General features: G+C 40.3%; 1 protein-coding gene across 1 annotated transcript in view; it reads left to right on the forward strand.

The window, feature by feature from the left end:
• The window catches only part of LOC142200464 (N-acetyllactosaminide beta-1,6-N-acetylglucosaminyl-transferase-like), a 44,388-nt gene extending 18,603 nt beyond the window's left edge, over window positions 1-25,785 (forward strand). Inside the window, exons 2-3 of the mRNA XM_075270845.1 lie at window positions 7,268-7,357; window positions 24,727-25,785. Of these exons, the coding sequence (XP_075126946.1) occupies window positions 7,268-7,357; window positions 24,727-24,917 (281 nt within the window). The 3' untranslated portion in view covers window positions 24,918-25,785. The remainder of the gene's footprint in view (window positions 1-7,267; window positions 7,358-24,726) is intronic.
• Window positions 25,786-26,468: the final 683 nt, after the last annotated feature.

Here is a 26,468-nt window from a genome sequence, read left to right on the forward strand (position 1 = left end):
ACAAAAATTCAACTTGTGGCCACAAATGATTATCTTAATGGTATCGGCAGAGGTCGGTACTCTGACCTGGAATTTAATCATTTTTAGAGGAAGTAACCATTTTACATTAACATTTAGATCTTTATTATCTTTAATCAGCTAATCGTGCACCAGATGCTACAAAGCTCCAGTGCTACATCTAAACTTACAGAAAATACACATGTTCTCCAGATCTGCTCTTAAAAAAGATTAATGGGGTTTTCTGGGACTTAGAAATTGTATATCTATGGAGGTCTGACAGCTGTGTAATGTGGTACACTATCAATCACTTAGCTTGTTTGTAGCTCACTGCTTTTTAACCACTTCCATACTAGGCCAATTTGTAGTTCAGGACTAGACACATTTTGTTTTTTTTGTAGAGATGAGCGAGTACTATTCGAAACGGCAGTTTTGAATAGCACGCTCCCATAGGAATGAATGGGAGCGGCTGGCGCGCAGGTGGTTAAGCAGCAGGATGCTGGCCCCGGCTGCGTCCATTCATTCCTATGGAAGCGTGCTATTCGAAACTCGCTCATCTCTAGTTTTTTGTATGTTCCGATTTTGAGGGCTGTAACATTTTTTATCATTTGGGTTGTTTAATTTCTGCATCTTTTTTCGGGGACACATAGGGTTTTATTTTTATGTTGTTTTTATTTTTGCATGTTTTAATTTTTTTTTATATCCGGGAAAATGTAAACAAAAGTGTCTGTTTTTCACCTTTTTTTTTTACTCATTAGCACGAAGTGCTACTAAAAAACTTTATAATACTAAGGCCTCACAGGGCGTCCCACAGTAAAAGAGCACTGCAGGAAAAACCACGGCGGCAGCGCATCGCGGTTCTTCCCACAGCGCTTTAGACAGAAAGTATGCAGAGGTTTCCTCTGTGGACTCTCTGTTACAATTATAGCTATGGGGAAACCATCGGCGTTTCCGTAGGTATAATTGACATGCAGTGATTTCCAAAACCTCACCGGCGCTTTTGCGCCATTCTTTTTGAATCAACATGTATATAGAATGTGTGTTTATTTCACCATAAACTAAACATATATCCTGTTCATTCCATTTCTAAGAAGGACAAGGAATCCGTATATATGGGCTATGTAGAATATGCTTTCATACCAGTGTATAAGGAATATGTGGAATATGTGTTCATACCACGATAAATTACAGATATATTCTGTTCATTTTCTGTCTCAGAAGTCCAGGGATATTCAATGTACACTGGTGAATTTATGTTTTTTCCACTATAAGCTAAACATATCCAGTATACTGTTCATTCAGTGCTTAACTCTTTAAGGACACAGAGTAGTTTGGTTGGTAAGGCTACAAATATGTTTTTTATATTTTCCTTCTCTGCCTTACAAAATTCATAACTTTTTTTATTTTTCTGTCAAGGCATCACGAGAGCTTATTCTTTGAACAATGACTTGTACTTATAGTTGACATCATGTTGGAGTACATAAAGAAGAAATTTCCTTTCCCAGTTTTCTGTCATTAATGGGTGAATCAGTGGCGCAAGGCCCTTTCTTGCACCCAAGTGCACCACATGCCTCATTCATTCTTATAAAGTGGCCATAATTGGGCACAGATCTAGGCAGGGAGCCCTCAGTCCAACATATTTATTATAACTCTGAGGGCTCTTTTTTCGTAGTGCAAGTTATAGTTTTTTGATACAAGCCAAAATCGACCAAAATATTCCAAAGTGTTAGATTTTTACCAAAACTGATCAATTTGGGATTTGTCTCAGGCAAACTAAAATGGCCGCTGCAACATGATTTGTTATTTCTTCTGAGATATAGGAGAAAGAAACAGATCGCCGGACGGCCTGAGGGGGGCCAAAGAAGGTGAAGGAAGGTGAGAATAAATGTTTTTTTATTTTTTGCACCTTCCTGGGACCTAATCCTATTATACTCTGGGGTCTGAAGAGACTCCAAGAGTATAATAATTTCACGTCCGGTTCTATCTGAACAAGTTTAGATCAAACCAGAGGATCACTTTATCTGAGCACTGGACAAAATAAATCTTCAGAGGTTTATTCATTTACTAAAACTATTTTGACTCTCCTTAGGCTGAGCCCCACATATAACCTATTCCATTCCTATTCAATATGCATTTCTATACATGGAATATTTAGTCATTCAACTATACTCTACACATATATCCTGTCCATTCTACTCATTCTAAGCCTTGTGAAGCATATGAAAATTGAAAACTCATTATAGCACTTTTTATAGCATATTTATAAAAATTTGTAATATTGTTCATTCTTTTTATTTATGTTAACTGATTTGAAGAAAAAAAGTTAATGGGGAGATTTGTCAAGCAGAATGTGACAAAAGTCTAGCATAATTTGCAATAAAAAAAATTGGCTAACATGACTTGCACGAAAGTGTTTGAGGCTAATGCCCCGTGTGGCATCCCGCAGCAAAAAAAAGTGCTGAGGGAAAAACCGTGGCAGCAACACATCATGGTTTTTCCGCTGCGGACCTTCTGCTTCAATTACTCCTATAGGGAAACCGCTGGTGTTTCCGTAGGTATAATTCACATGCTGCTATTTCAAAAACCGCAACAGTTATGGAAATAAAACACATCCGCTACACGTATTTTACCGCAAAGTGGGAATCCCATCTACTTTGCTGTGACTGTAAAACTCAGCATTTTTGACTCTGGCGTTTCGGTCATTGGCAAACCGCCAAGTGGGGCATCGGCTTCAGCCTGTTTTCCAACTTTTTTTAAAAAAGGTGATGGCTTTATGCAAAAGAAGCTCAGAACATATCAGTTGCAATGTACAGTGAACGCTATAAAAGCAAAATCCATATTTGAGCAACTGCAGTTGAGGTACTCCTGTGCTATCCCATAGACTTAATTGGGTTAGTGCCTCAATGTCTGAAGCCACTGATACACTTTGTTCAGCAACTGAACCTCATGGATCCCAACATATAAACATTACAGGGGGTCGCACTGTCCTGGTGCTAATGCTATACACTAAACACAATGTTTTTGCTGATTTCAAAATTTCTGTGATGTCAGCCCTTCTAAGAGAGTGGATAATGAATGCCAATTATAGGACAGAAAATACTGATCTATACTCCAAATATAAGCTGTATAGTGTGTGGGAAGGGATACAAATGCAATGAGACCTTTGCCACATTACCTTACTTCTCATATATTGTAAGCTCTAGGATACTTTGCAATGTAAAGTACTATGGAATATGTCAGGAGAGATATAAATAAAGATTACTGTTATTTAGCAGATGAAGCTAAGAAGGTGAATAACCAGTCTCACGCTGCTATTTTTAAAGAAAGGTTTCAAATTTTTATATTGTTTGTGAAGCAGCAGAGTATCATAATAGTCAAATACCGATATGAGACATAAAGGTCGGGGCCCCACGGGCAGGAGACGCCGCGATTTGCCCACTGGAAAAATCACAGCGGTTTACAGTAACCGCAAAGTAGATGAGATTCATGCAAATCCCATGCCCACTTTGCGTTTAAAACCACAGCGTGGACACGCTGCGATTTCCGAAACCAGCACCAGCATCAAATATACCTAAGTAATAGCTCAATTCTTAGTAACTTGACAAAAGAAGATAACCCACTGATTTATTGGAGCTTTTTTTATTATTATAGTCAAGTTCAACAGAATAGTAGTACAAGGTATAAACTGAACAATGCATTGACTAAGAATATACTAATAATAGCAATTTAAAGGGGCTCTATCATTGGGAAAAGTCATTTTAACTAATCACATCCTTGCACAGCTTTTACAAAGGCTATTCCACACCTACCTTTAGTATGTAAATTGCATCAGTGGTTTTTGAATAAGTCTGTTTTTATTCATATGCTAATTAGACTGGGTGCACAATGCATCCTATTTGCTATTGTTTCCTATGGGTGTATACAGCACAGGCTGCTGCTGCTGATGATGATGACTCAGCTTCCTGTTTGCACACACACATAGGAGATAATAGCAGAGACGAGTGCTGCTGGGAACTTCCTGTGCTGGCTGGAAGCTCATTAGCATATGAATAAAAATGGACTTATTCCAAAACCACTGATGCAATTTACATACAAAAGGTAGGTGTGAAATAGCAATTCTAAAGCCTATGCAAGGATGTGCTTAGCTAAAAATGACTTTTTCCATTGATAGAGCCCTTTTAAAGCTACAGGAGTGATAAACATTGGGAGCTTATCCATACTTGAGCCCATAATTTCCCAGACTAACTTGAGCTATTGCATCTGGAGCTCTTTAATGTGGAAGAAAGAATATTACTGCTCTTAAGAACTAGAATTACTGGAAATAGTTTACTGTATTTGGCACAAGGCTAATAACTTGTCAGGTCAGTAAACAAAGCTCCATGTGAAAAATCTAAATATAAAGAAAACATTTCTCTATGTCATATGACACATACAATATGCCTACAGTTTTAGATAATCATGGTGAAAGCTGGCATTGTTTCAGATATGGCTCAAAGTGACAGCAGAATCCACAATGAGACGCTGTATATTAAGCAATGTTTGCCCAGGGGATTCTGATATTAATAAACAGACAATTTTACCACTTCTTTAGTATTGTTAGTTTAACAAAAATAACAAAAATAACAGTCCGGGGTCTGAAACACAGGAAACAAGATGTCAACTTTGGAACTACACAAAAGGATAAGATTCAGCTTGATAGGCATTCAGAAAACTACACTTTATATCACATAGCCTGTCATAGTACACAAGTTGAGTGTGGATTCAGTGGCATTGTTAGCAATGGGCACCCAGGGCATATGTCTAATCTGGACTTTTCGACTTGATGCCCTGGTGACTGCAATCTTTCTTAAGACGTACCGGCCTGTTCACACTGAGTATTTTGGCAAAATACAAGTGTAAAAAATACAAGTGTAAAAATAAGGGAGGGTTCACATGGTGTAACGTGCCGCGTGATGTGGCATGTCTACGCCATGGGACCCTTTGCATTCCGTACACGCTCCCATTGATTTCAATGGGAGCGGGGATTGTATGCGCCGCGCTAGTTTGCGGCCGTGATGTTGCGGCCGCAAAATCACGGCCGCAAACTAGCGCGGCGCATACGATCCCCGCTCCCATTGAAATCAATGGGAGCGTGTACGGCCCGCAAAGGGTCCTGCTGCGTAGACGTGCCACATCACGCGGCACGTTACGCCGTGTGAACCCTCCCTAAGACTCCCATTGACTTCAATGACATTTTACACGTGTATTTTGACCTGTTTTTTTTACATGTGTAAAAAAATGTCATTGAAGTCAATGGGAGTCTTATTTTTACACGTGTATTTTTTACACGTGTATTTTGCCAAAATACACGCGTTTACTCCGTGTGAATGGGCCCATAGACATTTCAAATCTATGACAAAGATGGAAGCTGAAGATATTCTGTCTCCTATAGGCCATGGGCCCCTTTAAGCCTATAGTCCTTAACTCCCTATCTTCCAAGAGCCGTAGCTTTTTCATTTTTCTGTTCATAGAGTCATCTGAAGGCTTAATCTTTGCAGGACAAATTGTACTCTGTAATGGTACCATTTAATATTTTGTGCAATGTACGAGGAAGTTGGAAAAAATTCTGAATGTTTGTTGCTTTGATCGCGAAAAATTGGAAAATTATTTTATGTTTGTAGACTGGACGTTTTTGGACATGGGGATGTGTAATTTGTTTATTATTGTTTATTTATCAAGGAAAGGGGGGGATGATTTAAATTTTTAAAAACTCTTACATTTTTTTAAAGCCCGCCTAGGGGGCTTGAACCTGTGATCTTTACATTGCTTGTATCATTGACTGCAATACTACTGTTTTCATGTCATATTTTTTGCCTCCGCTTGGCAGGTCCATTTAACAGATTTGCTAAAAACTGATGCAAAAAGATGGCAATGGAGGGCACACATTTGCATAAGGTTCCTGTTAAAAAAAAACACATGAGCTGACATCAGTATGCATTCATTTTTAGTGAATCTGTTAAACAGATTTGGTAAACAGATCTTCTATGTAGATATAAAAATGTGTAACCTGACAACCATATTACTTGCACTTAGTACTTGGGAGTCTGGCAGGTCATGTAGTGCAGCGCAATAGGAAAAGTATTTTTATATGTTTTATTCATCTGACTTAAGTTAATTAATTCATATATTCATGATATACATCTGGAATGAAACCTCTAGACATAATCTGAATGCCTAATATTGCCATTCACATAAGTTAGCTGTCAGCCAAACACTTTTGGTCCAATGAAAGCTATCTCATCCATCTCTTTCATACACTCAGCTTGACCAAGAGGGGTGAAAGTTGTTGCCTGCATTGTGGGTAGTTGTTGGTCATGTTTTAGTCCATCTTTTATGTGAGTTCTATGGCTGTCTATGATAGTTTAATATGCTATGAACCTTGTATATTTCACTATTTTTCTTCTGTATGCATGATAATTCTCGAGTTCTTATCCCTTGCTTATACTTATCTTTTGGTCACGTATTATCTCTTGATTCCTAGGCCAGTTTCACTTCTTCTGGTTATCTCCTCTCTACTTTGTCCACACTATAGGTATTTCTGATATTTAGACTCTCCAAGTCTCCCCATGTGTATGACATTACTTACCTATTTATTGTTTATATATCTTTGTATGTCTTTTATTGGATATTAATAAATTGGTGTTTTTTTATTTTTTGTGTGTGGGTTGATTTTATGTTTGGTGTTGCAGCTTTACTACAAGACTAAATCTGCAAATTTGTGATACAAGAACACAATGTTAAAGTGCAATTCCAACCAAAAATTCTAGGTTGTCTATATCTGTAGAAACACTAAAAAAAAATGTATAACTAATTTAGATGAAGAAATATGGTGACAGGTAACAGTCATATCACACAATTTTAGTCATGTCGTAATGAAATGTCAGAAGTTTGATCAGTGGGGTCTGGATACTGAGACCCCTACCATTCGATGAACCAATGAGCGCTGTGCCACTTTGGCTGTGATCAGCTCTCCCTGAAGAGGTAGGTGTAGTAATATATGGACCCATAGACTTTCCAAACGGGTGCAGTTGGGAACTTCAACTCCTTCATTTCAGTGACTAGCTGGTATCTTAAATGACAATGAAGTTACTGTTTTTGTATAAGCTATTATGTATATTAAAAGTTCATCTTCCAGAATATGTTCACCCCAATTTATTGATTCTATTGTACATATGAGTTCTTGTAAACATGCTTCACAAATAATGATATTAATTACTGTTTTCAACCATAGATGTCCCGGGATCTATGCCAGATGCACAATGGGAAGGTGATCTCAGAGCAATTAAGTGGAAAGACATGACATCTCACGGAGGCTGCCATGGTAATAATTGGTTTCTTTATGATTATGGCATTTTCTAATGTATTAAACGAGACAGAAGTGCATTTTTTTGTGTTCACTAAAGTGCTGAAAATATAAAATTGGCTGCTATTCAGTTTTTACTGTGAAGTTTCATTTATTTAGCTATTCGTATTGGTTAACTGTTTTAATATCATATTAGCCTATATTAGGCCTGCGCATGCCATTCCTAAAATTTGGTCCCTGTCATCAAACAGCCTCAAAATTAAAATAAACCACTGAAACGGTTTGAAGCGGCTGCAGCAAAAAAATGCTGTGGCAAAAACCTCAGTGGCCTAAATGGGTTACTTCACTGTGGCTCCTTGTCTTAAAGCAGTTAAATGCATTTCGTTGAAAGACTGGACTGTTCACTGTGACCTGTTCTTCCCTTTATGTTGTGAGTTTATTCAGCTCTCATGTGACTGAAGGGCATAGAAGTTCAACTTGCACAGAGAGCGCGGAAACTCTGGCAGATTGGATTGGTTAGATGAAATCCAACTGCAGATCCTTCCTGATGGATGGAAGGACTCCATACACATTATCTGGTGGTCAAACCTGAATGAGTGGGTATGGTCAGTAAACTTAACCCTATATTGCACAATTTTACTATTTATGGGTCCATTCACACGGAGTAACATGCCACGTGATGTGGCACGTATACGGCGTGTGAGACTTTGCGCGCCATAAAATCTCCCATTGATTTCAATGGGAGCCTGGATCGTATACGCCGCGTTATTTTGCGGCACGTTACTCTGTGTGAATGGACCCTATGAAGTAAAAAAAAATTTTTAAAGCAAATATAGAAGAAGCTAACTAAGATTGTTGTGAGCTCATAATGCACAGTGTTTCTTCAAAGACACACTTTACTGTCGATATATATTATCGACATGGCACAAATAGTACTTCTTACTAAACTATTCCAATAGTAAAAATAATATTCGTCAAATATTATACTGTAAATCACGGTTTCTGAAAAACTTTGTCAAATTTTATTGAATTCGCAAATAAGTATACCATCTCACAAAGCTGAAACAAGCAGCCAATCATCACCTTTCTATGAAGTAACCATGACGCCTGTTAGTAAAGTTGTCGCTGATTGGCTAGTATTTGAGTCCACAGTAGTCCCCAGATCTCAAAATGTATTTAGGAGTTTGGTGCCTGAAAGCTACACCGGACATATTGACTATTTCTTAGTATGTTGCCTCAGGGCAACACTGTGCAATATAGGGATATATTATGAATAGCCAGGTTTATATTTCTCTACCATAGGCAAAGATTTAAAAAGGTGCAAATAGCACAACTGTATAGACAACAAGCTGAAAAAGAAATCCAGATAAATGTTAATGCAGCAGAATACATGGTTGTGTGTTTGGAATCATAGCTTTTAATGTGTCAATGTGCTAGCCATGAAAAACATGGCTGACAATGCACCAAGCTGTGTGCATGAGGTTTAAATTTGACAAACTAGGTACTGCTACAGCTTAGTTCTTTCCTAGTGTTTTCACAGAAAAAAGTCCTTGAGATTTCCATGCACAAGCATGTACAGTAATTGTATATGTGCATTATGAGTATTATACTTGTGCTTGCATAGAATTGTTATTATCATTATGGATATTTTCTTCCTCCTCATCTGAGATTTCCCTGTGATATCTCCATAGCAGTCTAGACATCAAGGGAATAATCATGCATCTTTGTGAGAGACCTTGAGGATATGTGTATAGTGAGCCTGCATTAGGGGAATAAGCTTATTTAGAATAAAGAATAAATATATTATTTCACACAATAAACACAACTATTTCCCAGGTACTACATTTATATTACTTTTCTCTCAGAAAGGACACTGGACTATAATGAAGTCATCCATTGCACAGTTTTCATTTTGGTTAACGCCTTAAAAAATTCGGATCCTCTGGAAATGTGGGTATTTGATACACCTAACATACATTTACATGCTGAACATTGCATGGGCTCAGAAGCTGTACAAGAATGATCACTGGAGAAGCCTAGCTTTAACTGACATCTATAGGCTCCCACTGCAACTCCCGGGATCAGAAATGACTCATGACTGATCCATTTAGAGAGAACCTTTCACTACTTCCCCCAACTCCAATTCTTGTTATCAAAGGCATAGCTATGGGGTCAGAATGGTAGTGGCAAATACAACCAAGCAGGCTCCCAACTCAGGTATACCAATATTATCACTATATGGTGCAAGTGACATCTCTGAGTGTAATCATTAATATTTCCTGTCTTTTTCATCTGGAACGCCATAACCACTTTTTCCAGCTGTGACTTGACTGTGTAAAGTTTGAAACACAGACATACAGTCCTATGAAAAAGTTTGGGCACCCCTATTAATCTTAATCATTTTTAGTTCTAAATATTTTGGTGTTTATAACAGCCATTTCAGTTTGATATATCTAATAACTGATGGACACAGTAATATTTCAGGATTGAAATGAGGTTTATTGTACTAACAGAAAAAGTGCAATATGCATTAAACCAAAATTTGACCGGTGCAAAAGTATGGGCACCTCAACAGAAAAGTGACATTAATATTTAGTAGATCCTCCTTTTGCAAAGATAACAGCCTCTAGTCGCTTCCTGTAGCTTTTAATCAGTTCCTGGATCCTGGATAAAGGTATTTTGGACAAACAATTCAAGTTCAGTTAAGTTAGATGGTCGCCGAGCATGGACAGCCCGCTTCAAATCATCCCACAGATGTTCAATGATATTCAGGTCTGGGGACTGGGATGGCCATTCCAGAACATTGTAATTGTTCCTCTGCATGAATGCCTGAGGATTTGGAGCGGTGTTTTGGATCATTGTCTTGCTGAAATATCCATCCCCGGCGTAACTTCAACTTCGTCACTGATTCTTGAACATTATTCTCAAGAATCTGCTGATACTGAGTGGAATCCATGCGACTCTCAACTTTAACAAGATTCCCGATGCCGGCATTGGCCACACAGCCCCAAAGCATGATGGAACCTCCACCAAATTTTACAGTGGGTAGCATGTGTTTTTCTTGGAATACTGTTTCTTTTTGGACGCCATGCATAACGCCTTTTTTTATAACCAAACAACTCAATTTTTGTTTCCAAAATGAAGCTGCCTTGTCCAAATGTGCTTTTTCATACCTCAGGCAACTCTATTTGTGGCGTACGTGCAGAAACGGCTTCTTTCTCATCACTCTCCCGTACAGCTTCTATTTGTGCAAAGTGCGCTGTATAGTTGACCGATGCACAGTGACACCATCTGCAGCAAGATGATGCTGCAGCTCTTTGGAGGTGGTCTGTGGATTGTCCTTGACTGTTCTCAACATTCTTCTTCTCTGCCTTTCTGATATTTTTCTTGGCCTGCCACTTCTGGGCTTAACAAGAACTGTCCCTGTGGTCTTCCTTACTATGTTCCTCACAGTGGAAACTGACAGGTTAAATCTCTGAGACAACTTTTTGTATCCTTCCCCTGAACAACTATGTTGAACAATCTTTGTTTTCAGATCATTTGAGAGTTGTTTTGAGTAGCCCATGATGCCACTCTTCAGAGGAGATTCAAATAGGAGATCAACTTGCAATTGGCCACCTTAAATACCTTTTCTTATGATTGGATACATCTGGCTATGAAGTTCAAAGCTCACTGAGGTTACAAAACCAATTTTGTGCTTCAGTAAGTCAGTAAAAAGTAGTTAGGGGAATTCAAATCAATAAAATGATAAGGGTGCCCATACTTTTGCACCGGTCAAATTTTGGTTTAATGCATATTGCACATTTTCTGTTAGTACAATAAACCTCATTTCAATCCTGAAATATTACTGTGTCCATCAGTTATTAGATATATCAAACTGAAATGGCTGTTGCAAACACCAAAATATTTAGAACAAAAAATGATTAAGATTAATAGGGGTGCCCAAACTTTTTCATAGGACTGTATTTGGCACTTTACTTTTCCAGGCACCCAACTCACTTTGTCCTCACCTACATATAGTCTCCTTCCTACTGCTGCCCCCAATTATAATATAACATATATGATATAACCAGGGGTGTATCTAGCAAAGACTGGGCCCTATAGGGGGTCAGTATAGTGTACCATAGCGTGGCACCTCCCCTCAGTATAATGTCCCATAGCCACCCCTACAAACAGTATTATGTTCCATAACAGCCCCTGAACACTGTATAATATCACATAGTGGCCTCTGAACACTATATTATATCACATAGTGGCCCCTAAATATTGTATAATATCACATAGTGGCCCCTCCACACAGTATAATGTTCCATAGAGGCACCTCCACACAGTATTATATCCCATCGTGACCCCTATGGTGTTCATTGAAAACATTGCAAAAATTTCCAGTTCGACAGAATCCAAACTTTATTGGGGTACACCACCCACAAACTATTATTATAATCTGGGGGTCTTTTCAATTAGGCTTGCTGATTTGCATATTTTTTTACCTTGCTTTCAGGTGGACAGTCTTTTTGCTCTAGCCGAGAACAACCCACCTTACAGTAGACAGCCTAATTGTCAGTCATAGCTGGACCCCTATGGTGATCACTCTGGTTGAACTGCTGATGTTTGTTTTTTTTTTGTTTATGCTACCTCTTAAACACAAAATTATAACTATCAAAAAGTCATATATACCCCAAAAAGGGACTAATGAAAACATCATAGTCCATAGCCAGCATTCCTAGGTTCCACTTCCCAACATCACCTCATTTGAAGATCCTGCTGCCAATTCTGTATACCACTAGCAACTTGTGACTGCCACAATGTTTCTGATGGTCACAGCTGCCTTCTATCACCTAATGGCATGTGGTTACCCTGCCCCTCAGTGTCCATGTTAGCCTCCCTCATTCTGCCTTCTGCTCTTTGCCCATAAGACGCACTCACCGGTCCAGAGACAGGGCCAGCATGCAACAGATTTTCCTTCTCAGCTAATCCCTGACTATCTAGTCCAGGGGTAGGGAACCTTTGGCTCTCCAGCTGCTGTGAAACTACAACTCCCAGCATGCTCCATTCACTTCCATGGGAGTTCCCAGAACAGCAGAGCCAGTATGCATGCTGGGAGTTGTAGTTTTGCAACAGCTGGAGAGCCGTACGTTCCCTACCCCTGATCTAGTCCTATTTAGGTATTCTCCTATTCACTATGTGCTTGAGTACAGATTCCCAGCTATGCTTGTTCCTGCAAAGGTGTCTGCTATTTGTCCTGTATTCTGAGAGTTTCCTTGTCTATTGACATTTAGCCTGTTCTGGCACTTGACTCTATATTTGTCTGTTCTTTGTGGTCTGTCTGATTCCGGTTACTTAATATAAAATGTTGTTCTGCACTCCGTATAGTAGATGAGGGTGCTATTTGGATGGCTTGTCAGATACGTAGTAGCATAAATATAAATCCAAGCACTCCATTTGTTATGCAAAAAGTGAAGATATCATTTATTGGTGTTTCACCATTGGTAACGTTAGTATCCTTGTTCATGTAGCAAGACAGAATAATAGTCATAAAAAACTTGGCATATAGACTTGTAAGCCCTCGCGGGCAGGGCCCTCTACCCCACTGTGCCAGTCGGTCACTGTTAGTATTATATCTACCTGTATATTCTGTGTATTGTATGTAACCCCCAAATGTAAAGCACCATGGAATTAATGGTGCTATATAAATAAACAATAATAATAATAATAATAAAGACTTGGTGGGATCTCCTAGACGTTTTGGTGATTCACCACCTTCTTCAGTGGGAGAAGATGGTTACCAAGTCAAGTGGATGCAGTAGATAAACAAAATACAATAGTATAGCAGTACCATAGTAGAAACTCCAATGTGGTACATGAGAGGAAAAAGAAAACTAGGCACAATATAATTTGATATATGATGTCCTATACTACATGAGTAAATTTACAGAGTGGCTACCAAAATGATCTATATATAGTACTAGCTGGTACCCGCGACTTCGTCTGCAGTGATTGTAGAAGTGGGTATATACAGGCGTGGGTAAGGTTTTCGTACTGTGTATAAGGTATGGGATATGAAATGTAAGTTTGTATCTTGTTTTTGCTGTAATTCAGAGAATACGTGAGACTTTTGTGTTGAAGTTAATTTGTATTTGAGCTGCTATACGGTGTTGTGAGAAACTTTACATAGTGACTTTGGGACAGAAGTATTTGAAGTTAACCCTTTCCCGTCGATGGCATTTTTTGATTTTCGTTTTTGACTCCCCTCCTTCTAAACCCCATAACTTTATTTCTCCGCTCCCAGAGTCATATGAGGTCTTAATTTTTGCTGGGACAAATTTTTCTTCATGATGCCACCATTATTTATTCTATATAATGTACTGGGAAGCAGGGAAAAAATTCTGAATGGGGTGGATTTGACGAAAAAATGCATTTCTGCGACTTTCTTACAGGCTTTGGTTTTACAGCGTTCACTGTGCAACGAAAATGACATGTCCCCTGTATTCTGTGTTTCGTTACGATGCTGGGGATACCAAATTTATGTGGTTTTATTTACATTTTGACCCCTTAAAAAAATCCAAAACTGTGTTAAAAAAATTTTTTTTGAAAAGTCGTCATATTCCGACAGCCGTAATTTTTGTATACGTCCGTGTACGGGGATGTATAGGGCGTCTTTTTTTGCGGGGTCGGGTGTACTTTTTAGTTCTACCATTTTCGGGAAATGTTATTGCTTTGATCACTTTTTATTCAAATTTTTATCAGAATCAAAACAGTGAAAAAACGGCGGTTTGGCACTTTCGACTATTTTTCCCGCTACGGCGTTTACCGAACAGGAAAAATATTTGTATAGCTTTGTAGAGCGGGCGATTTCGAACGTGGGGATACCTAACATGTGTTCTAGGGAAAGGGGGGTGATTTGAATTTTTAATCCTTTTTATTTGTTTTTATATTTTTTTTTACTTTTTTTAAAAAAAAATAAAAAATTTTTTGCATTTATTAGACCTCCTAGGGGTATTGACATGGGTGGGCGGTGTCGCGGATTGTCAGAGCGGTGGGGGTCGGCAAACATGGCTGCTCTGGAGCGTTAAAGAGAACCTCCTGGAGTATCGTTAAAGTGAGGGGCAAAGTGGTAAAGTATATGTATATGTGATTGTGTGGGGTTAGGGGCGAGGCTGTAGAGGACAATATGAATTTTGTGGCTTGCTATGGTCCAAAGTGTGTGAGATTGCAGAGATGGTGGTGTGAGTTCGGGTTTTGTGGGGGTCCTGGCACAAACGTATGTGCGCTATTGTGACGAAAAGTAGCCTATTGTGCAATCGGGTGTATTAACTATGTTTGTGGAAACTTTCAGCCAAATCGGTTGAGCGGGTTTTGCGTGATTGACTAACAAACATCCAAACCCGCAAACATCCAAACTCACAAACTTTCACATTTATAATATTAATAGGATATATGAGTGTAAGAATATACCATATTCACACATATTGTATATACATATATATATATATATATATTTACATATGTACACACACTAATTCAATAGTGAGTATATACCAGTTGCAGAGCATACATGTAGAAATGCAGTATGTGCCAGAAATGAGGACCCAGGCAGAGAAAACAATAAGATATGCCTATTCCTTCTCCCACTGAAGAAAGTGGTAAATTACCAAAACGTCTGGGAGATCCCACCAATCCTTTCAAATCTATATACTAAGTGTTTCATGACTATTATTCTCTATTGCTGCATAAACAAGGTTACTAACATTACCAATGGTGAAACACCAATAAATTGTATCTTCACTTTTTGCATAACAAATAGAGTGCTCGGATTTATATTTATATGATTCCTGTTACTAACCTTGGATTGCTTCTGACTTTTGAACCTGCCCTGCCCATAACGATCGTTTGCCTGTTTATGACTCTCAATAGATACTGGCCATTTGCCACTACTTAGACAATGCCCTTATGAGTAAATAGGTTAGTGGCACAGTGGGTCTGCAACCCGCTTTCTGTTTAAGTTTATTAAGGCTGTGGACTGTGCTACAAGACTTTTATCAGGAGCTTGAACAACAACATGATCAACAATAGCAAATGTTTCAGGTTATTAACCGTCTGGAAAGCCTCACAACACCTGCTCCAGACACTCCTCAACCTGTAGCACCTCGAGTACGGCCTACGCCTTCTCCTCACCTTTATTATCCTAACTTCCTTTTTTATTGTAAAACAGGCTATAACATTCTCCCTGGCAATCCTCTAACTCAGCTGTTACTAGGAAACAATTTTCCCTGAATATGCCTTATGAACGCAGGAAACTCCAGCACCTACACTGGTTGGAGAGACAAATCTAGGTGGAACTGATCACTCTTCCAAACTCTCAATTCCAGTAACCCTGGTCTGCAGCAAAAAACTGATCATACTTATAAGAGCATGCATGTCCTGCTGTGAATTCTGGAAAAAGAATAAAGAATGCAAGTAAATCTTCCTTGGTGTAAGAAGAAGAACTTGCTCTAGAGCCACATTTTGTAAACTAGAATATCCAGCCAATATACCTCATAATCTGGGATAATCTGTAGATGGGTCTCTTTATTCCTATTCTAATTTGGCTTTATTCCCAGATTAGGCCACTAGGCTTCAGGAAAACCAAATTTATCTACAGTGACTTGCAAAAGTATTCACACCCCTTGAACGTTTTCACATTTTGTCACCTTACAACCACAAACTTAAATGTATTTTAATGATAGTTTAAGAGAGAGACCAAGAAAAGTAGCAGATAATTGTGAAGTGGAACAATGTTAATACATGATATACAATATGTTAATCAAATAAAAATCTGAAATGTGTGATATGCAAAAGTATTCAATCCCCCTATATCAATATTTTGTAGAGCCATGTTTTGCTGCAATTACAGCTACAAGTCTTTTGGGGTATGTTTCTACCAGCTTTGTGCATCTAGAGACTGAGACTTTTTCCCATTCTTCTTTGCAAAATAGCTCAAACTCAGCCAGATTGGATGGACCTCCCATGAGGCGACCTGAAGCGACCGCTTCAGGCGGCGCTATGCCAGGGCCTCGGGAGGGCGGCATTTTTGCTGACCTAAGCCAGTCCAGGACAAGCTGTCCTGGACTGGCTTAGCGTCACCGTGTCTGCAGCTCGACACGGGAGGCGAGCAGCGTATTGGGGCGGCCCTGCTGGACGCAGCGCTGCTCCAGCGGCCGCCCCTCACACTCAGGCAAAGAGCAGGTCCCTGCCTGCTCTCTGCCTGCGAACGCCGCTCGCTCCGCTCGGCCCTGCCCCCTTTCCGCTCGACCCACCCCTTTCTTGCGCCCCCGCCCCCCACAGCTCCGCCCCCTCCTGGGGGGGGGCGGTTTTCTGACGTCCGCTTCAGGCGGCAGAAAGCCCAGGTTCACCCCTGGGATGGAGAGCATCTGTGACCAGCAATTTTCATGTATTGCTACAGATGCTCATTGGGATTTAGGTCTGGACTTTGGGCCATCCTAACACATGCATATTCTTTGATCTAAACCATTCGACTGTAGCTCTGGCTGTATGTTTAGGGTCATTGTCTTGCTGGAAGGTGAATCTCCTTTCCAGTCTCAAGTCTTTTGCTGCCCCCAACAAGTTTTCTTCCAGGATTGCCCTGTATTTAGCGCCATCTTCCCATCAACTCTGACCAGCTTCCCTGTCCCTGCTGAATAAAAGCATGCCCACAGTATGACGCTGCCACCACCATGTTTCACAATGGGAGTGGTGTGTTCTGGGTGATGATCAGTGTTACTTTTCTGCCACACATAGCGCTTTGCATTTAGGCCAAAATGTTAATCTTTGGTCTCATCTGACCAGAGCACCTTCTTGCACGTTTGCTGTGACCCTATATGGCTTGTGGCAAACTGCAATTCTTATGTCTTTCCTTCAACAATGGTTTTCTTCTTGCTACTCTTCCATAAAGGCCAGATTTACGGAGTGCATGACTTATAGTTGTCCTGTGGACAGATTCTCCCACCTGAGCTATGGATTTCTAAACTGTAACCTATCCTCAATTTGAGGCTGAATCCTTGTCAGGGCAGATGGCTGCTCTTTATGGCTCAATTTAATTTTTTACTCCACTTTAGTCCAGCTGAGAAAAAAACAAGAAGCAGACATTCTCTATTGGTTTTTGGAGTTTTCTGACAAAATAAAAGACAGCATATTATCAATGTGTCTCGCATCGTTCTGTAGTAAGAGGCTGGCTTATATGATTTGTTTTCTGGCATGAGCTATAGGAAATCTGTTAGTCTGAGTCATCCTTCCTCAGGCTGGTCTTACACGACCGTAGTGGTTTTTGCGGTCCACAATTTGCGGATCCACAACACAAATTTTAATTTAAAAATTAATTCTGCATACATCTGCAAAATGCATCCGCAATGTTCCGTGTGTATCAGTATTATTCGGATCCGCAAAAAACAAAACACACCACAAAACACACATGTTGACACACACTGATGTATGTTCAGTGTATATCCGCAAAAATGCACGCGCCCATAGACTTCTATTTGACATTCCGTGCCGTGCCGTAAAAGCACGGCCATTACGGACATGCGGTATACTGTCCGGACCACGGTTGCGGCGCACCACACCACTGACAAAATCTACAGTCGTGTAAGAGGCCTCATAGAAAACTATGGGACCGTAAATGGTCCGCAATTTTGAACCCGCAATTGCGGACCATTTGCAGTGCAAAACTACAGTCGTGTAAGACCAGCCTTAGCCTGCTTTAGGCCCCGTTCACACGGGGCACGGAATGGCAGATTTTGGACCTGATTTTGACATGCGAAGCCGTGTCAGAATAGGGCCAAAATGCACCTGCACGACTGTTGCGGCTTCCGACAGTCGCAGCTTCCCGCTCCGGAGTAGGCCCAAATGAATGGGCCTAGTCCAGTGGGTGCTACTGTGAGGCAGACACTAGGGCTGAATCAACCACGGAATCCGCCTGAAGAAAGGGCAGCTCACTTCTTTTTTCTGTGTGCGGCATGTTGCAAAGTAAGCTAGCAGTCTACACTCACCAGCCACTTTATTAGGTACACCATGCTAGTAACGGGTTGGACCCCCTTTTGCCTTCAGAACTGCCTCAATTCTTCGTGGCATAGATACAACAAGGTGCTGGAAGCATTCCTCAGAGATTTTGGTCCATATTGACATGATGGCATCACACAGTTGCCGCAGATTTGTCGGCTGCACATCCATGATGCGAATCTCCCGTTCCACCACATCCCAAAGATGCTCTATTGGATTGAGATCTGGTGACTGTGGAGGCCATTGGAGTACAGTGAACTCATTGTCATGTTCAAGAAACCAGTCTGAGATGATTCCAGCTTTATGGCATGGCGCATTATCCTGCTGAAAGTAGCCATCAGATGTTGGGTACATTGTGGTCATAAAGGGATGGACATGGTCAGCAACAATACTCAGGTAGGCTTTGGCGTTGCAACGATGCTCAATTGGTACCAAGGGGCCCAAAGAGTGCCAAGAAAATATTCCCCACACCATGACACCACCACCACCAGCCTGAACCGTTGATACAAGGCAGGATGGATCCATGCTTTCATGTTGTTGACGCCAAATTCTGACCCTACCATCCGAATGTCGCAGCAGAAATCGAGACTCATCAGACCAGGCAACGTTTTTCCAATCTTCAATTGTCCAATTTCGATGAGCTTGTGCAAATTGTAGCCTCAGTTTCCTGTTCTTAGCTGAAAGGAGTGGCACCCAGTGTGGTCTTCTGCTGCTGTAGCCCATCTGCCTCAAAGTTCGACGTACTGTGCGTTCAGAGATGCCCTTCTGGCTACCTTGGTTGTAACGGGTGACTATTTGAGTCACTGTTGCCTTTCTATCAGCTCGAACCAGTCTGGCCATTCTCCTCTGACCTCTGGCATCAACAACGCATTTCCGCCCACAGAACTGCCGCTCACTGGATGTTTTTTCTTTTTCGGACCATTCTCTGTAAACCCTAGAGATGGTTGTGCGTGAAAATCCCAGTAGATCAGCAGTTTCTGAAATACTCAGACCAGCCCTTCTGGCACCAACAACCATGCCACGTTCAAAGGCACTCAAATCACCTTTCTTCCCCATACTGATGTTCGGTTTGAACTGCAGGAGATTGTCTTGACCATGTCTACATGCCTAAATGCACTGAGTTGCCGCCATGTGATTGGCTGATTAGAAATTAAGTGTTAACGAGCAGTTGGACAGGTGTACCTAATAAAGTGGCCGGTGAGTGTATATAGACCGCTATTGTGAAAGGGGCGGATTATGACGTGGATTCAGCGCCAAAATCCACCCCCTCTTGCCCCGTGTGAACGGGGCCTTAGTCACTGCCCTGCCCTACTAACTTTCATAAAAAGGGGTTAGCACGGGCAGAAAGAGAGAAGTGGCACATCTTTAGTGCAGAAATCATCTGTGACCCAAAGTTGCTCCAAAATTACACCCACCTATGCCACAAAACCAACATAGGTGGGTGAGTAAATTTTCCCCATTTTCTCTAACTGAGGGGTTCAATTCACCTCAAGATTCAAGATGGCACTCTGCAGCCTTCTGGTCATACAATTAGACTTCTCTTCCACACATCAACAACAATCTAACAGACAAGTGGAATGAATCAATTAGAGACTTAAAAACAGGATAATTGGGTGAAACATGAGATTGTGAGCCCCTTATGGGACAGGAGTGACACTATCTGTAAAGCACTGTGGAATTTGACAGCGCTATATAAGTAAGCAAAATAATAATACATAAGCAATATCATAATAATAATAATAATAATAATAATAATAATAATAATAATAATAATAATCTCTTACAATAACCACACTTAAGATTCTACTGGCACTTCACTTTCTCACAGTGTATATGCTCTGCTCCCTCTTCATGCCCCTTGGCATCCATGTTAGCTTCCCTTCCTCCGCTCTTTGCACTGTGTCCCATGGGTGGATGTCCCAGCCCTCTCTGACTCTATATTTGTCTGTTCATCCTGATTTATCTGATCCTTATGTCATGCTTTGCTTTCTGCTGACTTCTGAACCTGTGCTGCCTGCACTGACCTACAGCCTATTTACAACCCTGAACAGATTCCACCGGCCACATGAACTCTGTATTTGACCACATTCTAGCCTGACCCCTGGTTCTTTGCACTGTTGTCTCTCTGGCTTTTGGCCAGCAGCCACGTATACAGAACCATTTCAAGAGGTAGTGACTTAGTAGACTCCTCAAAGTCCAGATCCCTGTAAGGGGGATAAAGAGTGAATGCTAGTTAGGCTACTCATACAAAGAACTCTAGTGGCCAAAGGCAAACCAGTCAGGTGGCACAGTGACTTTTCAGCCCATTGTCCACTACATTCTGCATAGGGGTATTTACTTAACATCTGGTCACTGATCTAAACTGCCATCTGACTCCTGATGCTTTTCAATGCTATCTCTCACCTGCTGGACTAGCTACTACCTATAGGACTACACCTACTAAGGACCACCTCAGGAGGTCGCAACGTGGAAGTCTCATCAAAGCGAAGTCAAAGCCCTTAGAGCTGGCCTAAGGTCAAACCAGTTTGATAGCTCTGGGGGTCCACAACCCTCTGTGGTAACTACATCAACAGAAAAACAAAAAGTTTATTGCTTTTGGAATATTGTGATCACAAAATGAAAATAAAATGCTAAATGCTTGGTCATTAAGGTCCAAACAGTCTGGGTAATTAAAGGGTTAAAGATGTCCAGAAATAACTATATTATCATCACTTCAGTTATAGTTTTTATTATAATTTGCTTAATTCAATATAATGTCATTGACACTGAATCTAATGCACTGAGCTTGGAGCAATGACTAAAGGGCATTTCCTTCTAAAATAATCGTCACTATTGTCACATTGTTAAAGGGGTTATCCCACCAGGAACATTGATCAGTTTCTTATCACAAGGGTCACTTAATGACTACACTATGTCCTAACATTATGCTATTAGTCGGTATAGTAAAGGGAACATTTGTTTCTAAATTCTGTTCTGCTGTTTCATATATTCTGGTTGCGTGGTAACAACAAACAAGACTGCCATTAGACAACCAAGCCTCCAAGATTACTCAATTACAAATCTGCTACTTACCCAGTGATATAAGACTGGGGAATATATCAAGGCATAAACTTCTGTAGATAAAAAAAAATTAGTCATTTGCTGTAACATATTGTAAATTCTTTTCTCACCGAAAAGCTTTGCTGAATACTGTGGCACATGAGGTCTGTGTAACCCCAGGCAAAGGAACCACAAATCTAGACTAGACAAATAGACTCTTCATTATGGAAGAAGTTATAAGTAACCACTGTGAAATCTGTAACGCCCATACTGGTTATCATCCATTCTTCCTAGAAACAGACCGAAAATATCTGAAAATGGGAAATGTTCTTTAATTATCAAGGTGTAGACTAAGTAGGATGTCAGACATCTTGTGCAAGCACATTTGTATGTTTCATTCTATATTTGACAGTTGAATGAAAATGGGGTCACTCTCTAGGGAAATCCACTTTACTGGCACCCCAGGGGCTCTGCAAACATGACATGGTGTCCAAACACAAGACATTTAAATGTGTTCTCCAAAAGCAAATTACTTCTTCATTTCTGTATCGTGCTGTGTGCCCAAACAGCAATTTATGCCCACATGTATGACACTGTTGCACTCGGCTTTACCCACTTAATGTTATATGGGTATAAACTGCTATATTGACACACAGAAAGGCACAGGAGGGAGGCAGCACTATTTGATTCTTGAAGCACAGATTTAGAAGGTTTGGTTTGTGGACACCATGCCACTTTTTCAGAGCCCCTGAAATGGCAGTAAATTGGAATATCAAACACTCCAAATGCTGTTTTTACCAGAAATAACCTACTTGGATTTTGCATTGTGTCTCTCTGCTGACATAAGCTGGGAGTAACACATTGGCACTGAAATGAAGTTCATGCAACACTTAAAAATTAAAATAGCTTGCTTTACATTGCTTGCTTTACAACCACCACCACTTTTCCACCACACTGTTACCCTTAGGGGCTCTGAATGTGTCATAGCACCTGAAAATTATTCTATTCTCCAAAAGCCTAACAACACTCCTAGCTTTCTGTGCCCAATCTGCAAGTTTTAATCCACATGAGGGGTATTTCTGTACCCGGGAGCAAAATCTGCCTTCCAAATACCAAGTATTGCTCTTTCTGGTCCAAGCCCTGCTGTGAGCCCATACACCAGTTTACGACAATGTATTTGGTATTGCTTTGTTCTGGAGAAATTGTGTAACGAAATGTGTATGAATGTTCTCCTTTAACCCCTTGTGAAAATTAATAGTTTGAGGGGCCACACGGTGGCTCAGTGGTTAGCACTGCAGCCTTGCAGCGCTGGAGTCCTGGTGTTCAAATCCCGCCAAGGGCATAAAACCATCTGCAAGGAGTTTGTATGTTCTCCCTGTGTTTGCATGGATTTCCATCCCATATTCCAAAAAAGACATAATGATAGGGAAAAATGTACATTGTGAGCTCTATGTGGGGCTCACAATCTACAAAAAAAGAAAAAAAAAATAGTTTGGGGGTAAAGCAATGCCTTATTGGGGAAAAAAAGTTATTTTTTTTGTTAAATTCTCTCTATACCCCTTTATAAAAAATACTTTCTAAAATGGGATTATTTTGGGGAGTTTCCATTACTCATTAGGGGTTCTGCAGTCCAGTGGCGCTCCTTCCCTTATGGGGTCTTCTAATATATAGAGATATGGTAGATAATATTTATTAGCTAATTTGAAAGGAATGATTGTCCAAAAAGCAGAGCATTTCGAAAACTGTGAATTTTTCGACATTTCTAGCACATTTCCTATTATTTCATATATAAATGCAGAAAATATTGATCAAAATTTACCACTCACATTTTCCAATAATGTGTCAGGCAAAAACATTTTCAAAATCACTTGGATAAGTTAAAGTGTCCTAAAGTTATTGCCACACGTGACACGTGTCAGTTTTCAAAAACGAGACCTGGTCTTTAAGCCAAAGCTTTTCTCTCATCTACACCAATCTTTTTTGATATAGAAATGGGAATAGTGAAACCCTCAAGAGTGATAATATTTTCAGAATTTCTTCCCTGATTGTGTTGCAAATCATTAGATTAGTCTTAAAGCAATATTTATTAAAACTGGTCAAACTGCAAATAATTCAGTAGGACAGATGGTGGAGTTGGGAAATTAGTGAAATTGTGTGTAAGATAAAAAGAGATAAGACTGAGTTCACATCTGCTTTAAAGAGGTTTTCCGGGCAGAAAATCTTTTTTTTTTCTTTTTTTTTTAGAAAGGTCTGTTAGTTAATAAGCACACCCATATACCTTTAGCAGTGTTTGGAGTGATTTCTGGGTGTCTCTGGTTGCTGCTGGCATCCTCTGCATTTGTTTACACGGTGTAACTTCCTGCTGTGCAGCTTCCTGTGTACCTTCTATACTATTTCCCTCTCACTCAGCCTCACCTCCTCTCTCACTCCATTACACTCCCTCTCCCTGTCTCACTAGTCTAGCGATCTCGCCCATTACTAGCCCCTCCCACCCTCCCATCTCCCTAGCCTAGTGATACCGCCCTTTAATAGCCCCTCCCATTTCCCCCCTCTCCATAGCCTAGCGATCCCACCCATTACTAGCCCATCATTCCATCATCCCCTGTCTCCCTAGCTTAGCATACCTGCCGATTGTTAGCCCCTCTTACCCTCTCCTGTCTCCCTGCTTACCTATGCTGCCCACTACTAGCCGAGAGGAAGAGGGCAGGAGCCGTTTCCCAGACACAGGAAATCTTGGTAAGTATTGATGGAGATGGGAGGAAGGAGAGTAATGGTGACGTTCCGTATTGGAAGCGGTGAAAAAGATCATCACCGGATTATCAGAAAGTGTCCCTGGGGTGGGCACATGACACCCCTAGGCGTGGGTAGGGGGTTTAGTTTAGGGGATAATTCATAGTTTATGTTGGAAACCCCTTTAATAAATCAGTTTTTCTCCATCAAAGGAGCAGAAAAGCAGAACTCAAACTATGACAGCTCTATAACATGATAGACACCAATTGGAACTGATGAATCCCACTGTCCATTGGGTCGTCTTATGGTGTCACTCATTTTACATGAAAAAAACAGTACAGTGCTATGTTTTCTGGAAATAAGACAGAATCTGTGATGAAGACTCTCAACAGATTATCCAGCAAATATGATAGAATCTGAGATGGAGATCCCATTCAGAGCATCCAACAATGCACTGAAGAGAGCCTAAATACAGCATTGCTAGTTCATAAAACTAAGGGCACAACCTAAATATATAATGAACTGTAATGTTTGTGCATGAATAAAAGCTTTTATTCACTTATACTTTTAACTGTCTTTCCCAGGCCATTACGTACGAGATATCTGCATCTATGGATCAGGAGACCTGCAGTGGTTAATGAATTCCAATAGCATCTTTGCTAACAAGTTTGAACTGAAATCTTACCCACCGACACTGGAATGCCTAGATGTGAAGATCAGAGAGCGAGCTCTAAATCAGAGTGAGGTCACTGTGCTGCCTGAATGGTACTTGTAAGCAGAACACTGTGCATACAAAAACAGCATGAAGAATTGATAGATGTGCTCTAATATGGAAAAGCAGTGAAAAGTAAACATCTTCTTCTTAAGAACTATCCTTAAAAGGCAGTTTGAGGGCAAGAAGCAGATATCATCAAGCAACTTCCTTTTCTCCAGACATGAGTAAATCTTTAATTACTGAAAATATACATATGTTCGCATTTTATGACTGGTAGTAACAAGATACGCATTGCTGCTACAAGATGTGATTCTCTGGAAACGGATTACATCTTGGGGATATAATACAGATTTTTGTTTTCTACAGTATAAGCAAAAATATTAAAGAGAAAAATGAACCCCCTATATATAGAGACGTTATAAAAATCTCCAACTTTTGGGTGCAGTTGTGACAGCTATTTGTTTCTGCAAAGCCAAGACACTGACTTCTTCTGCATGAGAACTACTGGCAATCTGCTTGAGACCTGCAAAACAATGGCAACATCACTGGTTGGTTGCTGCTAGCAATATGTGTATTCTTTTACTATTGTGTGACCCATACTACTGACACCATTGTTAAGTGATCATATCCTCACTTCGTAATGTTCAAGGAAGGTCCATTGTAGGGTAAAATTATTGTAAAGGAAACAGTATAGTACTTTACATAAACTCTGTATCACTAGACCTCAGTGTTAAAAACGTTCCAAAAAGAAACACTAACACTAGGGGGGGAAACGCGATGGCTCAGTGGTTAGCACGGCAGCCTTGCAGCTCTGGAGTCCTGGGTTCGAATCCTGCCAAGGACAACATCTGCAAGGAGTTTGTATGTTCTCCCCGTGTTTGCGTGGATTTCCTCCCATACTCCAAAGACATACTGACAGAGAAAAATATACATTGTCAGCCCTACATGGGGCTCACAATCTACATTGAAAGAAAAAAAAAACAAAAAAAAAAAAAACCGTACTGCTTTCTGCGTCTGAATTGCTATCACTGGAATATCCATTTAAATCTCTCCCAATTGGTCAAAAGAAATCATAAGAGTATGCAAGAAAAAAATCTGTCAATGGAAAAATATGTAAAACAATGAGAAGTGCAGTAACAAGAAAAATTGTTCTATGCTGAATACTGAGAAAAGGGGATGTATTGTATTGTAGATATAGATTGGCTAGAACTAAAGCTGGACTATCTGGCCATGTAATGTCTGTGGGGGTGAGAAGGTGTTTTCTGACTCTTCCCTAACAGCAGATATCAGGGGAAATAGGACCAGTAGTTATTATGCCTGATCCTTTTGTTCTCAGGGAAAGTAAGATGCTGGGTGTCTGGCTGCGGCTTTCTTCCCACTCCCATTTAGTACATATGTGCTGCTCACCTCAGTCATGTGTGCATGTGTATGGGGAGAATAGAAGAGATAACCGTCAGCCAAATGACATCTTATGTGTAAGGCCTTATCCACATGTCCACATTTCACGTACTTGCGCCGTCCGCATTTTTCGGACGGCGTACATATTCACTAATTTCAATGTCTTAATTCAGATATCTATTTTTTATTATAGGCCCATAGGTCTGTAAAATA

The sequence above is a fragment of the Leptodactylus fuscus genome, chromosome 4 (genome assembly GCF_031893055.1).
Source record: "Leptodactylus fuscus isolate aLepFus1 chromosome 4, aLepFus1.hap2, whole genome shotgun sequence".
In the NCBI taxonomy this organism is placed as follows: Eukaryota; Metazoa; Chordata; class Amphibia; order Anura; family Leptodactylidae; genus Leptodactylus; species Leptodactylus fuscus.